General features: G+C 30.7%; 1 protein-coding gene across 1 annotated transcript; it reads left to right on the top strand.

Moving 5' to 3' along the window:
• The first annotated feature begins 6,710 nt into the window (after positions 1–6,710).
• On the top strand, positions 6,711–13,259 carry LOC114377096 (beta-galactosidase 1-like). The gene is made up of 19 exons (XM_028335491.1): positions 6,711–7,125; positions 7,266–7,361; positions 7,490–7,602; positions 7,687–7,753; positions 7,876–7,968; positions 8,114–8,257; positions 8,441–8,529; positions 8,640–8,745; positions 8,822–8,909; positions 9,346–9,464; positions 9,561–9,725; positions 9,976–10,154; positions 10,289–10,398; positions 10,763–10,872; positions 11,014–11,124; positions 11,198–11,308; positions 11,949–12,154; positions 12,235–12,565; positions 12,673–13,259. The coding sequence occupies exons 1-19, from the start codon at positions 6,949–6,951 to the stop codon at positions 12,781–12,783; spliced, it is 2,526 nt and encodes an 841-aa protein (XP_028191292.1). The 5' UTR covers positions 6,711–6,948; the 3' UTR covers positions 12,784–13,259.
• Positions 13,260–16,710: the final 3,451 nt, after the last annotated feature.

The following is a 16,710-nucleotide window of genomic DNA, read 5'->3' as shown; positions in this document are numbered from 1 at the left end:
AAAAAGTATTAAAAGGAAAGCAGTGTTTTTTTAATTTTAAAATACAAAATGATGTTACTATGTTAGCCTTGCAAATTTTAAATTATACATGCAGATGATTATACAAACACTTTTTAAGTTATTTGGGACTTATTTAAATACAATTAATTCCATTTAAATTTTTTTGGTCCAATTTAGACTAACCAACTCGTACAATTATGTATAACTTTAATAATTTCTTCTGAAAGTGGTATGTTTTATATTATAAACTTACATTTTCATTTTTGAAAGCGAAATAATTTTAATATGTTTTTACTTTTAAGTAATCACATTTTAAAAAAAAATTGGGATGTGCACTTTATGAGTTTCTATATTAAATTAATATTTCTCTAATTATTTATTTAATTAAAATATTTTTTAATAAATATTTAAAATTTTCAATTAGTATTATGGATAATGAGAGTTACAAATATTCATTAAAATAATATTTCATTAACAAATTTTCTTAATTAGTTTTAAAAATTGTAATCAAATGCATATTAATAATAAAATAATAATTTTAAATCAATTTTTTAAACATATAACATGTATTTGTAAATATCCATGAAATGTGCAGAATAATTTACTAGTTATTCTAATGCATTGGAGCATATTAGCGATTGAGTACTCCAAATTATAGGTTAACTTCATCTTTATATATGTATCAAGTTATAATCAATTGTTTCAAGTTATTTTATCTTTTAAGATAATATAGGTTAACTTCATCTTTATATGTGTATGTGTATTCAATTATAATCAATTTAAAAGTTATTTTATCTTTTAATATATTTTTAATAGCTTAATTTATTTTAAATTAAACATTTTAGTTTATTATATTTATTTTTAAAATTTATATTTTGGATTTCACTTAAATTATTTATAATTTTAAATATTAATTTCTATTTTATATTTTTCTTAATCAATAAATATTTGTATAATGCACAAAAGTCTTGGTAATCAAAACAAAAAAAAGAGTAAACTAGCACCACATGGCAAAAGCCTTACAAGATGGGAAAAAAAATAGGATATAAAAACCAAGATATATTCTTGTTGTGAAAGGACATGATATACGGTCTAGCAAAAGATTACACTCCCACTTTCATGTCTTTTTTCTTTTCGTTTTGTACTTTTTTCATCTTTTATTCTTGTTATCCTTTTTATCATCATATCTTATATTCAGAGGTGCAGGAAATAGAAAGACTCTACTATTTTGAGTCTGCAGATATCTTAATTAAACTCCTGTTACTTCTATTTTTATTTTTATTTTACGAAAAACTTCTCATTGTTTAGAGCATGGAAAAGACGGTACATAGTCTTCACCCCACCCCACCCCTTTATCAAGTATTATTAGTAGTCTATGATTATACTGTGATAACAATAAAAAATATAATTTATTTTGAATATGGGCAAAAATACCAAATGGATTTCATTTTACAAATTATTTACTTGGTCTGTTTTAAAATTATTTTCCTGTGAATCTGTTTTTATTCCAAAGCGTCTCTCCGAAGGGCGTGTTCCCCCTAAAGGGGACACGTGACAGGACTTGAGACGCGTGCTGAGACTTAGGCACGATCCAGTTGGGTCGCATTTTATTTAATATTTTTTATATTTTGTATATTATTTTTATTTAATATATTTTTATATTATTTTATTTATTTTTTTATATATTTTATTTAATAGTTTTTTTATTAAATAAATTCTTAACTATATATTTACTATATTTAAAGTCATAAATAATTTTTTATATTGTTTTTATTTACTATATTTTTTATATTTTATTTAATATTTATATATTAAATAAATCTTTAATATTATAAAAAATAAAGAAAATATTAAATAAAATATAAAATATAAAAAAGTAAAAAATATTAAATAAAATAATATAAAAAATATAGAAATATTTAATAAAAAAATATTATTTTAAATAAAATTATATATGACTTTAAACTCTAAAGTTGAATTTTAAAAAAATATAATTTTTTTTACGATTTTAGTATAAAAAATAAAAAATAATTTTTCATAATAAGATATTTAAAATAATTTTATGAAAATATCCTAGTACTTTAAATGCAGATGAAAATATCTTACACATATTCTTTCTGTATGGTCTTTAAAAGGAGTTAGTATTTTTTTTATGTAAGATATTTTCATAATATTATTTTAAATATTTTTATATTTTTGTATATTGTTTTTATAATATTTTATTTAATATTTTTTTTACTTTTTTATATTTTATTTAATATTTTCTTTATTTTTTCTAATATTAAGGATTTATTTAATATATAAATATTAAATAAAATATAAAAAATATAGTAAATAAAAACAATATAAAAAATTATTTATGACTTTAAAATCATACATAATACTAAGAATTTATTTAATATAGAAACTATCAAATAAAATATAAAAAAATTAAATAAAATAATATAGAAATGTATTAAATAAAAATAATATACAAAATATAAAAACTATTAAATAAAGTGCGATCCAACTGGGTCGTGCCTGGTCCCAGCGCGACCTGTCGTGCCTGGGTCCCAGCGCGACCCGACGCGCCTGCTGCAGCAGCATTACTCGTCGTACCCAGGACGCGTGTCAAGTTCTGCCATGTGTCACCTTCACGAAAAACGCGTCCTTTGGAGAGGCGCTTTGTAATAAAAAAAATAGACTCATAAAGTAAATAATTTCAAAACAGACCAATTTAGATAAATAATTTGTAAAAGGAATCTCATTTGATATTTTTACAATATATCGATAACATAAATATATACTTTCATCTAATTATTGATTTTTTTTACTGAAAAAAGTTCATCTCATTTAATTATAAATTAAATGTGCAATACAATAAATTATATGATCAAAAGAGGAGAGACTAACTGATGAGTAATCTCATTCGCTTGTCTCTTGATAAAATCTATTTGAAAGGTCTAATTATTGATTGTTATATAATTGATAATGGTTAATTTTTTAAAAGATTTAATTTAAATACGTTGATAATGTAAAAATATACGGCAAATTTTTATCCACACTACAAACTAAAATGCCTTAAAATTCTGCATAAACATTGCCTTTAAAAAATCGCTTGAAATCGACATACCCTAACATTACATTTTTATCTGCATTACAAACTAAAATGCCTTGAAATTCTTTCAAATGTGAGCTCTTTCGATTCATCCAAGAATCACGAGTTTCTGCAACTTTTCAGATTTATGAACACGGCAAATTTCACTCCCTTTACTCAATCATTTGTTACAGTTATTGTTATATTCTTATCTTGTGCTTTCTCTATGCCGAATTAATATGTTTATTGGTTACACGCGGTTGTGCATCTACCCAATTCCTATTGTTGCACAAAAAACTGCGTTGTCATCAATTAGAGTGGATCATGTGCACATCACGTGCTGTCTAATAATTAGGGCACTGGCAAGTGGATATGGTACAGGGTTTCTTATTTAATTAAGCATATACTATGGAGCTTCTAAATGTGATGAATTTTGTATGTTCAGGCATTACATTTACGATTATTGGTTGAAATAGAAGACATGAGCTGGCTTTGTATTATAGCCAACAAAATGGTATTGTTGGTCATAAAAAGTAGGAGCAAATGTCCAATATTGGGTACATCCTTCCTTTAGAAGCTAACTAGATCACAGCTATCACCAACTATGTAGATAAGTGAGTGACTAGGGTATCTTAATTTCCTCTTAAGCCTTCACTGCCATGAACAGTAGTTCTAATCAAACAAGGCCTATAAACCCAATACTTGTTTTGTTTTCAATTATATTGAGATTAAACTCGAGAGATTAAATGACAGGTTGTGTTCTGAATTCTGATCCGAAGCTTGAAAAGGAAACCCTCATCTATTCTCAGTATTTTTTAGTTCAACTCGTTTTAATTATTAAGTTTATCTTAATAGAGATACACAAATCAATATATGTAATAAAAATGGTGTATTCTTTTTTTTTTTTAAAAAAAACAACAGGGTTCAATGTCCAGTCTACCACAACATCTATAAATGTAAAAACAAAAAAGTATGTCATTAAAATAAATTTTAAATCTGTACTTACAATTTTAAACTAAATTAATTTATTTGTAGATAAAACAGGTTTTCATAAAATAGTGAACAATACCTAAAATTCTTACAGAAAGAAAGAAAGAAAAAAGCTTAATGCTTCAAGTTCAAGTTGTTTGTGTTTCACTTTCACATCTAATTGCCTTCATACAAAGGCAGTGTCCTGCTCTAGAACAGATATTTAAAATGCTTTTTGTAAAAAAAAATTCTAATCAGTGTCCTTAAAAATGTTTTTGACTAATAGTTCATATATTCTCTATTTAATCTCACCATGCCTTAATTATAACAAATTCCAGCAATCTGAATTATATAATATTTGCTTATGAAGGTGATGTGATTGATCACATATATAGCTCCCCAAAATCTAGATTTGGAATGGGGAAATTTCCGACACAAAACTGCTGGGTAATTTTCTGACACAAATTGATGAATTTTGCCAATTGCAAAATAGAATTTGGGATTTAATTAATCTCCAGTACCTTCCAATTGAAGCAAAACTTATCCAAACTCCTAGCGCACCATTTTTAAAAATCTTGTGGTTCTTTAAAGACAAACATTCTTTTAGCATTTTTCCGTCAACATAATTATTATATGGATTAAATATTTATTTTAGGTTGCATCAATTTAGTTTATCAACAAACTAAACCGACATCGGTCTTGATGTTAGAGGCGGTTCATATCATAGAAAGCCATGATAACAACTATGACTTATATTATGCGTCTTTGAAAAATAAAAAGGAACATGCAATGCCAGCAACAGATAAAAAAATATCCTTGATGTCTAAGTTAGGATATGTGGATCAATAAGGACATGACTCAATTTCCACTCTCAATTATTTGTTGACAAGCATTGAAATGACGAAAGCGAGACAAGTCCATGCATTATGCAACTCATTTAATCTTGATGAATCAAGTAATTAAATCTTAGATTTAAAAACTCTTATTATATTATATAGAAATGAAAAGATTGAATCTTTTCGTGTGTATTTTAAGTTTTTTTTAATTTATATGATATTCTTTTCATTTTTATATAATGTGAGACTTTATTTACCTAATATTATATTTAATAATTTTCCTCTCAAGTGTGAATTATTTATCTTTGGATAACACAATGAAAAGAAATATGGTCAATGGAAATTAAGAAAATAAATAGAATTTTGTTAGAAATAATATATTTAGTTGAAAAAATATATTTTAATGCATACTTTATAATGACTTTTTAATTTTGTTAGAATTTTATTAATGACTTTTTAATGCATACTTTATAATTTTTTTTTTCATTTTTATCGTTGCTATTAATATATTTTATTTAGAAAATCATTTAATTCGGTTTACAAATAGGATTTTTTTTCATAATCTACTTTTATTGTTTGAGGAGTCATTAAAAAGTTTTATTACTATTTAATGTATTCTATTTTTAACATTAAATTGTTTAATGCCAATAAGCATCAATTAATGATAAGTTTTTATAAATTTGTATGTAATCTTTCACATATATGAGTTATGACTTATGAATCCCTACTTAAGACTCAATTGTGTTAAGTTTAAAATTGTGTTTGTTTATTTTTTATAAGACTAAATTTATAATATTTTTTGTGTTAACTATTTTTAAATTAAGAATACGTTCGTAAAAAGAAGATAAAAAATGTATTTACAAACCATTATAAGAGAGATGTATTAATGACAATATTGTTTCTAAAAAAATTATAAATTTAAAATAAATTTATTATTATCAACTAAACTAATCAACTCATTTAATCTTGATGAATCAAGTAATTAAGTTTTAGATTTAAAAACTCGTATCATATTGTATAGGAATGAAAAGATTGAATCTCTTCGTATTTATTCTAAGTTTATAAATTTTTTCTTAATTTATATGATATTTTTTTTCATTTTTATATAATGTGACACTTTATCTGCCTAACATTATATTTAATAATTTTCCTCTGAAATGTGAATTATTTATCCTTGGATAGCACAATGAAAAGAAATATGGTCAATAGAAATTAAGAAAATAAATAGAATTTTGTTAGAATAATATATTTAGTTGAAAAAATATAAAAAATGAATAAAAATAAATGAGAAATAGAGTGAAAAATCTCAGTAGATTTCATCCTATTTTCATTCTATTTTTATAATACCAAACTACCAATATTATTTTTATTATCTCTATTTCTACTCTCTTTTTCTTATTTTTATGATATCATGTGAGTGACGAGGGTTTGAGGCGCGTGGGAATGAAGGTATGTAAGTAAAACAGAAAACATACAGTCCATGACATTAGGATTGGCTGGAGAATCTTTCTCTCTGTCGCATGAAAATGGTAACTCAAATCTCGTTTTCGGGCAACTTGCTTCTCCCAAACACGCCTTTAACTTTAACTCCGATTTCTTCGTTAAACTTTCTATTAACCTCGAAAAAATTATAAATTATTAAAAGATGGAAAAGGAAGTATAAAAAAAAGCAAAAATTGAAAATAATTGGATTGGTTCTAGTCTAGGTCCGCGTAAGGACAAGTGTGTGGGTCCCAAATTTCACTCAAAAGTAGGTCCCACTCTCTTTCTAAGCCGAACCAGTTCACTCCTCAGCCTTTAAAAGCAGCAACTCCATTTGGTACTAAAACATCTTCAAATTAAAGTCACTTACAAAGTAGAAAAAAAAAACATTGCAAGGTTGCCGCCCCAGTTATTTTATTATTTTTATTCCAATCATCATTTTGCAAAGAGAAAAAGTAAGGAATAATAATAAGGGAGAGAGAGAACAAGAGTGAGAGAAAGCAGGGAAAACCATAGACACTTCCTAGCTGCTTCCCTCTGCAGGCATAATAATAGAATAAGCAGCAAGCACCACCAAGGTGAATCATGGTTATGTGCTTGAAGCTGAAGCTCATAATGTGGAATGTGGCACTGCTTCTGGCTTTTTCTCTCATTGGTTCTGCTAAGGCCTCAGTGTCCTATGACTCTAAGGCTATCACCATTAATGGCCAGAGAAGGATCCTCATTTCTGGATCCATTCATTACCCAAGGAGCACCCCTGAGGTATTAATATTAATATTATTATTGTTATTACTCTCAAATGAGCTTCGGGGTCCTCATGTTTTCTTCTTTTTGACAAATGGGTGCCTTAAAGTTTCTTCCTTTTTTGCATTCGTAACTTGTGGGGTTTCTTTGTTTCTCAGATGTGGCCAGATCTTATTCAAAAGGCCAAGGACGGAAGCTTGGATGTGATTCAGACTTATGTTTTCTGGAATGGACACGAACCTTCACCTGGCAAGGTAGCTCAAAATAGAAAAATAATGGCTTTTAGTTTTTTTTTTTCTTGCATTCACATGTATATTATGAATGAGAAGCGAGGAATATTGAATAACCAATCTCAATGTTGTTGTTTTGTTGATTGCTGTAGTATTATTTTGAGGGGAACTATGATCTGGTGAAGTTCATAAAGCTGGTGCAGCAAGCAGGCCTTTATGTTCATCTCAGGATTGGTCCTTATGTCTGTGCTGAGTGGAACTTTGGGTAATGAACGTGTTCATTGCAAAAAAAATTTGGTGCATCTCAAATTAGAAATATCTTAGCAGATTTTCTTTGATTGGTTTTCAGTGGTTTCCCTGTTTGGCTAAAGTACATTCCAGGAATCAGTTTCAGAACAGACAATGAACCATTTAAGGTTAGATTCCAATCTTCCTTGTACCTTAAGAATTCGTAAATATTCTCAATCTTTTCCCTTTTCATTGTGAGAACCTTCTAATTACTTTTTATTTTTTTTATTTTTACATTGCTTTAATGAAGGTTCAAATGCAAAAATTTACCACGAAGATTGTTGATTTGATGAAAGCGGAGAGGTTATATGAATCTCAGGGAGGTCCAATAATTATGTCCCAGGTAGAAAAAAATGTGCTGTTACTTAATCCAATTACTTGCCTTATATTATCTTGTGTATTTTGTTTACTGACTAGCTTTTCATTCCTTGACTAGAGCGGGGATGAATACTTAGACTGTTATCTTTACTACTGGTGTTTATGTGCAGATTGAAAATGAATATGGACCTATGCAGTATGAAATTGGTGCTGCCGGTAAAGCTTACACTAAGTGGGCAGCAGAAATGGCTATGGAACTTGGTACTGGGGTTCCATGGATCATGTGCAAGCAAGATGACACTCCTGATCCTCTTGTAAGTTCAGATGAAGTGCATTTTTTGAGAAAACATTTTATCTTCTATATATGTATTTCTATATTGTTCATAGCTATTTTTTCCTGGGTGGGAATACTGTCTAATTTTTCTGTCCTTGATGCAGTCTTTAATGCCTCCAAAGTATTCAACTTCTAATTTCAAATGTAATAAAATGTTTCGCAGATTAACACTTGCAATGGCTTCTATTGTGATTATTTCTCTCCAAATAAGGCTTACAAGCCAAAGATGTGGACAGAAGCTTGGACTGGCTGGTATTGATGCCTTGTTTCTTATTTCTTTGGTTTCCATAAGAATAAGAATCATTCAAGCTAGAGATATCAAGTGATTATTCATTGCCTCTATTCCTCTTTTATGCTTGCAGGTTTACCGAGTTTGGAGGTCCTGTTCCTCATCGACCTGCTGAAGACTTGGCATTTTCAGTTGCAAGGTTTATACAGAAAGGGGGATCATTTATAAATTATTACATGGTAACTTCATTATTGATTGATTTTGATGTGTATATTTTAAATATTCAACTCAGTCCCTTTATTTTGTTCCTTTCAGTATCATGGAGGAACAAATTTTGGTCGAACTGCTGGTGGTCCCTTTATTGCTACAAGCTATGATTATGATGCACCACTTGATGAATATGGTAAGCGCAAAGGATTATAAATGCCCGATATGACCAATAAGTACTGATATTATGATATATTTTTTCTTCTTTTTTATGTAGGACCTACAAGAAAAAAATCTCAAAATATAATCTATAAACCTCCTTTGTTCCTTAACATTGTGAGGCATAGCAAATTAGAACATTGCTGCTGTTCCTCTACGCTAACCAAAAATCCAAATCAATTTTCTATATTGTGAGTCCTGTGAATAATGAATATGGTTGGTACATTTCTATGTATTGCTTCTTGTTGATGTGTGGCAATGAAAATCTGATACATGTAATTGGCACTTGTGCTTGTCCCACATCTAATGGTGTGCCCTTGCCTTAGAGATGCTCAATTACTTTGCACTATACGTGAAGAGCTTCACATATTTGATATACATTTATTCTTATTTTTCTTTATTCCTCCGTGCAGGATTGCTCAGGCAACCAAAGTGGGGTCATCTGAAGGATTTACACAGAGCAATAAAACTCTGTGAACCAGCTTTAGTATCTGGAGATCCTACTGTAACAAAGATTGGAAACTATCAAGAGGTATAACGTGATTAAGTGATGTGAGAATTATCAATCCTATCTAAATAAAATGCTTTACAACCAGACTTAATTTCTATTTTCGTCATTAATGTCCAGGCTCATGTCTTTAAATCAATGTCTGGAGCCTGTGCCGCATTCCTTGCAAACTACAACCCCAAATCTTATGCAACAGTGGCATTTGGAAACATGCATTACAACTTGCCTCCTTGGTCTATAAGCATTCTTCCTGATTGCAAGAACACCGTTTATAACACTGCTAGGGTGAGAAAATTAAATATTTTTATTTCAGATGATCAACTGAGTTAGTTCTAAATGAAAATTTGAGTACAGAAGGGCTTGGCCAAAGCACATGTGATTGGCTGGATATATTCTTTTATATTCAGTTATTGTTTTACTTTTTTATTTCATGAAAGCAACCATATGTGAATGAAAAAAAAAAGTGAGATTTTTCAATAATTTCCAAGTGGCAGCAGATTTCAGCCAAAATAAAAATTCTAAAATCTTTGTACAGGTTGGTTCTCAGAGTGCCCAGATGAAGATGACTCGTGTTCCTATTCATGGTGGTCTCTCTTGGCTATCATTCAACGAAGAAACAACCACAACTGATGATAGTTCCTTCACAATGACTGGCCTGTTGGAGCAGTTAAATACAACAAGAGATTTATCTGACTACTTGTGGTACTCCACAGAGTGAGTGACATACAACTCGGCACTCTGTTTCCTTTTTTTTTTTTCTCTTACATTCCTTTGTTAGAACAATTGATGAATCGTATTATCAAATTTGCTTTTTCCACATCTTATACCTGTATTGCTCCTTTTGCTAGTGTTGTGCTTGATCCCAATGAAGGATTTCTGAGAAACGGAAAGGATCCTGTTCTTACTGTGTTTTCTGCTGGGCATGCTTTGCATGTTTTTATAAATGGTCAGCTATCAGGTGAGGAGCATAATGTGCTGGCCTACAAATTTCAGTACCACTTAATTCAACTAATAAGAATAGTTTCAGTTATCTTCTGTACTTTTTCTCATTATGATCGAAGAGGAAGATGACTCTTTAAAATTAGTTATTGTATGCTTTTTAGGGTTCAATAAATTAGAACATTGCATAGAAACAATACTAGAATCTAGGTTTCATTGAAGAATTTACCCAATACTTGGACTGAAACATCATGGATCTAGTTGTCATGCCTGTTTGACCTTTCTTTTTTAGAACACAGAGTAAATATACTATTTTACTTTGGAAGCCAATAATTGTCCAGTAGCTTTGTTGTTATTGATCCTATTATTCTTCTTTTGGTCAGGAACTGCATATGGAAGCTTAGAATTCCCTAAACTGACATTTAACGAGGGAGTGAAGCTCAGAACCGGTGTTAACAAGATCTCTCTTCTAAGTGTTGCAGTTGGACTCCCGGTTTGCTCTCTCTCTCTCTCTCTCACACACACACACATCAAATAGGCATTGTCAGCACCCCTGCATGTCACACTAAGCTGATTTTTCAGTATCATCAACTGTAGATTATGATCATGAGTCATAACTATATTTGACATGCAGAATGTTGGTCCTCATTTTGAAACATGGAATGCTGGTGTTCTTGGCCCGATTTCATTAAGTGGTCTCAACGAAGGGAGAAGGGACTTGTCTTGGCAGAAATGGTCTTATAAGGTTCTCCCTCAAACATTCACCATGCCTTCTCTTTCAGTTGCTTGAAATTAATCTAATTGTGTGTTTTGCATAGGTTGGTCTTAAAGGTGAAACCTTGAGTCTTCACTCTCTTAGTGGAAGTTCGTCAGTGGAGTGGATTCAGGGATCTTTAGTTTCTCAAAGGCAGCCATTGACTTGGTACAAAGTGAGTAATAATATATCACAGGACCTCTATAACCTTCTAAAGTTAAACCTATGTTGTAGGCTTTGCTTAATTTTTATATGTATTTGTCTGTTCTAGTGACAGTACTCTTTCATTATTATTATTATAAATAGTATTATAATGATCATAGAGGAAGCAGGGAATGTTCCTTATGGAAAAAGGACATGTTTCACTTTCTTTTTATTCCTCAACCCCACACTATCCTTTGTTTTTAGCATGGGAACTCCTAATGTCATGCCATGCACTTACCAGGTATATACCAATATCTGGGATGTGTTGGGTACTAGTGGGTACATACCAGATAAGTACCAAAAACATTTTTAAAAAAAATATATAAAACTTGATGTAACAAACAAGATAGACCCTTTTGGGTTGCACTTTGTTAGAATATCTTGAAAATGTTTCATAACACTATTAAGAATATATTAGAGTATCTTAGATGATCTATAACGAGGGATACTACTCTTCCTACTATTAGTGCTTTGTCTTTTGCAACCCATCACATCAAGTCAATCAGTTTCAATCTATTTTCTCTTTTAATTTCACTACCTAAACCCGAAAATTTCAACACTCTTGTTGAGAGGCAGTTCTTTAAGCAACATCCTTTTTAATATCATTACAGACAACATTTGACGCGCCAGATGGGACTGCACCATTGGCTTTAGACATGAACAGCATGGGCAAAGGTCAAGTGTGGTTAAATGGACAGAATCTTGGCCGCTACTGGCCTGCTTATAAAGCATCTGGTACTTGTGATTACTGTGACTATGCTGGAACTTATAACGAGAATAAATGCAGAAGTAACTGTGGCGAGGCTTCTCAAAGATGGTAAGTGAGAAATATATAGCTTGCCCTCAAGTTGTGTAATGCTGCTGAGAAACTAATTAATTACTGGCTGGTAATTTCAGGTATCACGTTCCTCAATCATGGCTAAAGCCAACAGGAAATTTATTGGTTGTGTTTGAAGAGCTAGGTGGAGACCTCAATGGAATCTCTTTGGTTAGAAGGGATATAGATAGTGTATGTGCAGATATTTATGAGTGGCAGCCAAATCTTATAAGCTATCAGATGCAAACTTCTGGCAAAGCACCTGTTAGACCAAAAGTTCATTTATCATGTAGCCCTGGACAGAAAATCTCATCAATCAAATTTGCTAGCTTTGGTACTCCAGTAGGTTCTTGTGGAAACTTCCATGAAGGAAGCTGCCATGCTCACATGTCTTATGATGCCTTTGAAAGGGTATTGCCTTTTGTTCTCTCTTTTTTGCTAGTCAAATAACTCACTTATTATTATGGTCTTATCTTATTACTTGGTTCATTATTCAACGATAAACTTTGTTATTGCAGAATTGTGTTGGACAGAACTTGTGCACAGTAGCTGTGTCACCTGAAAATTTTGGAGGAGATCCATGTCCAAATGTCTTGAAGAAACTCTCAGTGGAAGCTATTTGTTCCTGATCATTTTAACCTCAGAAAATAAATGGATTAAAGTCTCTTCAGATTGATTTTTCCCACCACTATTCATTTTAATACAGTTCTTTTGGGTCAACCAAAGTCTACACTTCTGAATCTGATCATCACAAGCATTATTATTTCGGCTTTACCAAGGTGAAGTTGCAGAAAACACAACACACCATATGGTTGAAAGCATTGCTGAGATGATTGTGGATATGTGTATATACTTGTGTTCTGCTTGTTATACAGAGGTGAAAGGTGAAGATTTGATTGGTGCACTATGAGACGATACCGAATACTGATTGTGTCCATGTGCTTAGTGTTTTAGACTTAGTGTGGAAGCCTCTTGCTTCCTGTAATATTAGTTTTCCATTGTAAGCTGCATTTATAGCGATTTAGTTTCTTTCTCCCTGTAAGAAACTTCTCAAGATGATAAGATCAAGCATATTAAATTCAGTCATTTTGGTTTCGTTACTTCATGCCTTGTGGCTTTTGATTTCTAGATGTTCCTTGTCTTAGTGTTCTTTCGGGTTTCAATAGATCATATTGATTCTACCTAGGGAAATAATGTATACCATATTTTTGGATTGATGAAAAATACTGAAATGAAGTGGAATAAAGCTATAAAAGATAAGATAATATTGATTTGTTATTATTTGAATTGTTTAAAATGTGATTGAATGATGAAGTTTGACAACATTATTTAGTTCACTTTATAAGAATACATAAAGGCTATACTAATTTTTAGTGCATACATCTTTTAGTTCACTTTATTCTTCAACAGTCATTGATGTACTACATATTTTTTCAATTTTATTTTCTTTTTGTAATACTATTGTATAAATTAATTATTCTCATTATCTTGCAAAAAAAAATACAATTAATTATTTAAATTTTCCCCTCCTAATTTGAAAGTATGTATTGGAGTTGTCATTTTGTTTACTTATTATTTAATGTCAAAACATTTGCTTATCTTTAATCTTTAATTTATTGAGTGGAAAGAACTACAAGTATGTGTCAAAGGAGAAGTTTGGAATATTGTTGTTCTATTGGGTGATTCTGTTTTCTCTGTCGCAAACTCACGGGGACACGTATACTCACTCCTGAATGAAACGATTTATACCTTATATTATGAGGGGAAAATAATCATGATAAGTGATTACATATGCATCATAGCTAACTAAGTATGCCGAACTCCCTCATCAACTAAGAATTTAGTGATAATATTCAACCTCATGTTTCCTTAAATATTTACCAGTCCAATGCCTAACTTCAAAACAATTTTATTTATGATAGTACATATTTGCTAATTATTCCTTTTATATCAATGTTTTATAGAAATATAGGCAATGCCATATTTTTAATAAGTTTCCACCTTAGATTTTTCAATCATTATCTTTCAAACAATGCTTAAAAATATCGTCTTCTTATGTATTTTTCTACTTAAAGAAACTTCAGTGCAAGAGTATTTTATCAAGTAATCTATATGCACCCCCCCTAAATAATTATTATCCGTGGAAATTTTCATATGTGATTTTATTTCTTTATAAACATAAAAAAGATATATTTCTATTTCAGTAAATAGCTTTTAAATTGATTTTTCCTATTTTCTACACAAAACACTATTTCTTTCAATTTTTATTTCCTAGTTGGAACATTATTTCACCATCATACCAACATGTATTGCATCTAGTAGAAAGGACTAATCGTCTTATTATTTTTCGGCAGTAAAAAAAATTAGATCAAGGATGACACATTCTCTTATAAGGTTAAGAAGTAGTAGTATAATTTACTGGCTATAATTTATGAACAAAATAAAATAAAAAAAATCAAACTTAAATTACAGCTAATATGAATGGAAGACTCAATTAAATGTCTCAACTACCTAAATTCCGTTCTTATGATGATCCAAGATTGAAATCTCGGCTAAAAACAAACTACAGTAGTTATTAAATTTTAAATTACTTTTGCTAATTGAATGTCAGAGAATATCTAAAACAAAATAATATTTATTTTTTCTTTTTTTAGGTGAGAACAAAATTATCTCTAATATGATGATGAATTGTAGGAGAGAAGTGAAGAGTTCCAAAGTCGAAATGAAATGGAGTGAATAGGCAATTTAGTCCCTGAGATTGTAACCACTTTGCATATTAGTCCCTGACTTAAATTTTAATTCATAATAGTTCCTAACTTTACATAAGTTTTGCAAAATAGTCCCTGTCGTTAATTTCTCAGGTGACGGCGTTAGTGAGGTGTATAGGTGGCAATTCAGTGCCACGTAGATTGTCCAACGTGGCACTGAGGTCTGCATCTATAAATTGTCTCTCACATGCAAGGTTGCTTCTTCTTCTCCAAAAAAATTAGGGTTTACGAAGCTGCTGGTTGCTTCTTCTTCTTCTTCTTCTTCTTCCCACGCTGAGTTGCTTCTTCTTCTTCTACTCTGAGGCTCAGTCCCTGCTGCTTGTTCACTTGATTTGTCCATGTCTGCAAGTGGCAGTTGTTGTGCATTTTCTGGTAGTTTCATTCGGCAATGCCACCATGGAAGACGTGCAGCTATTCGAACTGCAAGAACAAGGAGAAACCCAGGAAGGTTATTCTATACTTGTGCATTACCCCAAACAGACCCAGATAACTGTCAATTTTTTCAATGGGTTGAAGAAGAAAACCAACTTTCTAATTCGTCTTCTGTCTCAAGAGAAACAATGGTAGTGGCTGATTTGAGGCTACAAATTGAAGCTTTGCAGAAGAAAATGAGAAATTTAACAAACATTGTGTTGTTAGGTTTTTCATTTTTAATTGTAATGTTAGTTTTAGGGGGAATGTACTTTAGGTAAAATGTGTAATAGCAGCTTTTGATATTGTAATTGTTGTTTTGTTGAAGAATTTGTAGTAGGAAGTAGCTTTTGTAGTGTAATAGCAGCTTTTGTTGCTACTGTCAATTGTTGTTTTGCTGAAGAATTTGTAATAGGAAGTAGCTTTTGTAGTGTAATAGCAGCTTTTGTTGCTACTGTCAATTATCCATTTCAATTAAATATAATTTGTTGGTGAAATTTGTTGCTGAAATTTGCAGTTTATTAAATATAATTTAATAAAAGAAAGAGAATTAGGTAATAAGAAGCAACTCATAATGTATGTTGGGATGGATTGTACTACTCCAACTCCAAATCCAACACAGTGTATAATTTATAAAAGAAAGAGAAGAAACATGACTTTAGATCAATTTCACATAATATTTGACATCCCAAAGCATGGTAGTTAGAAGCAATTGTTCAGTAGGCCTTCAAACTATACAACTACACATCCTAATATTTGACATCATTTCACATGCCAGTGAAGCTTTCAAAATATACAACTACACATCCTAATATTAAAATGCAACAAAAAATGCTTCTTCAGTTTTCTTCATCAGCAACCTTCAAAATGCGCAACAAAAAATGGGTCTTCAGCAACCTTCAAAATGCAACAAAAAATGGTTCTTCAGTTTTCTGCATCATCTTTATCAGCAACCTTCCTTTTTTTGGCTCTTGTTATGGCTAGCTTATTCCTTGCTATTGGTGGAACAATAGTTGCAGGGACCTCCATGTCACTATCTTGTGACAAATGAGGCTGAGATAAATTAATCTCCACCGGATCTTGTTGAACATGAGCAGCAGCTTCTTCAGCCTCATTCAAAGCTTGTTCATCTTGAGATAATAGGTGGTCATCCTCATTGGAAGTTGATGGTGCAACATATTTCTTTGGCCTAACAGGAACTCCAATATTTTTACAGCTTCTAATGTTATGATTGGTTTGGCCACACCTTCCACATGTAAACTCAGCCAATTTCCTCTTTAGCTTATGTCCTGTGACATTGTCCTCATCTACAGATCTCCTTCTATTTTTCTTTGGTCTTCCTCTTTGGACCTTTTTATGTGGTGGAACAGGGTGTGT

Source organism: Glycine soja, chromosome 11 (assembly GCF_004193775.1).
Source record: "Glycine soja cultivar W05 chromosome 11, ASM419377v2, whole genome shotgun sequence".
NCBI classification, from domain to species: Eukaryota; Viridiplantae; Streptophyta; class Magnoliopsida; order Fabales; family Fabaceae; genus Glycine; species Glycine soja.
Note: the sequence above shows the minus strand (reverse complement) of the source record. Positions and strands in the feature narration are given on the sequence as shown.

Bases quoted from the DNA above. Each gene is read 5' to 3' on its own strand.
- LOC114377096 (XM_028335491.1), top strand. From the start codon at position 6,949: ATGGTTATGTGCTTGAAGCTGAAGCTCATAATGTGGAATGTGGCACTG. The intron at 7,969-8,113 runs GTAGAAAAAAAT...GTTTATGTGCAG, and splicing joins GTCCAATAATTATGTCCCAG to ATTGAAAATGAATATGGACC. The intron at 10,155-10,288 runs GTGAGTGACATA...TCCTTTTGCTAG, and splicing joins TACTTGTGGTACTCCACAGA to TGTTGTGCTTGATCCCAATG.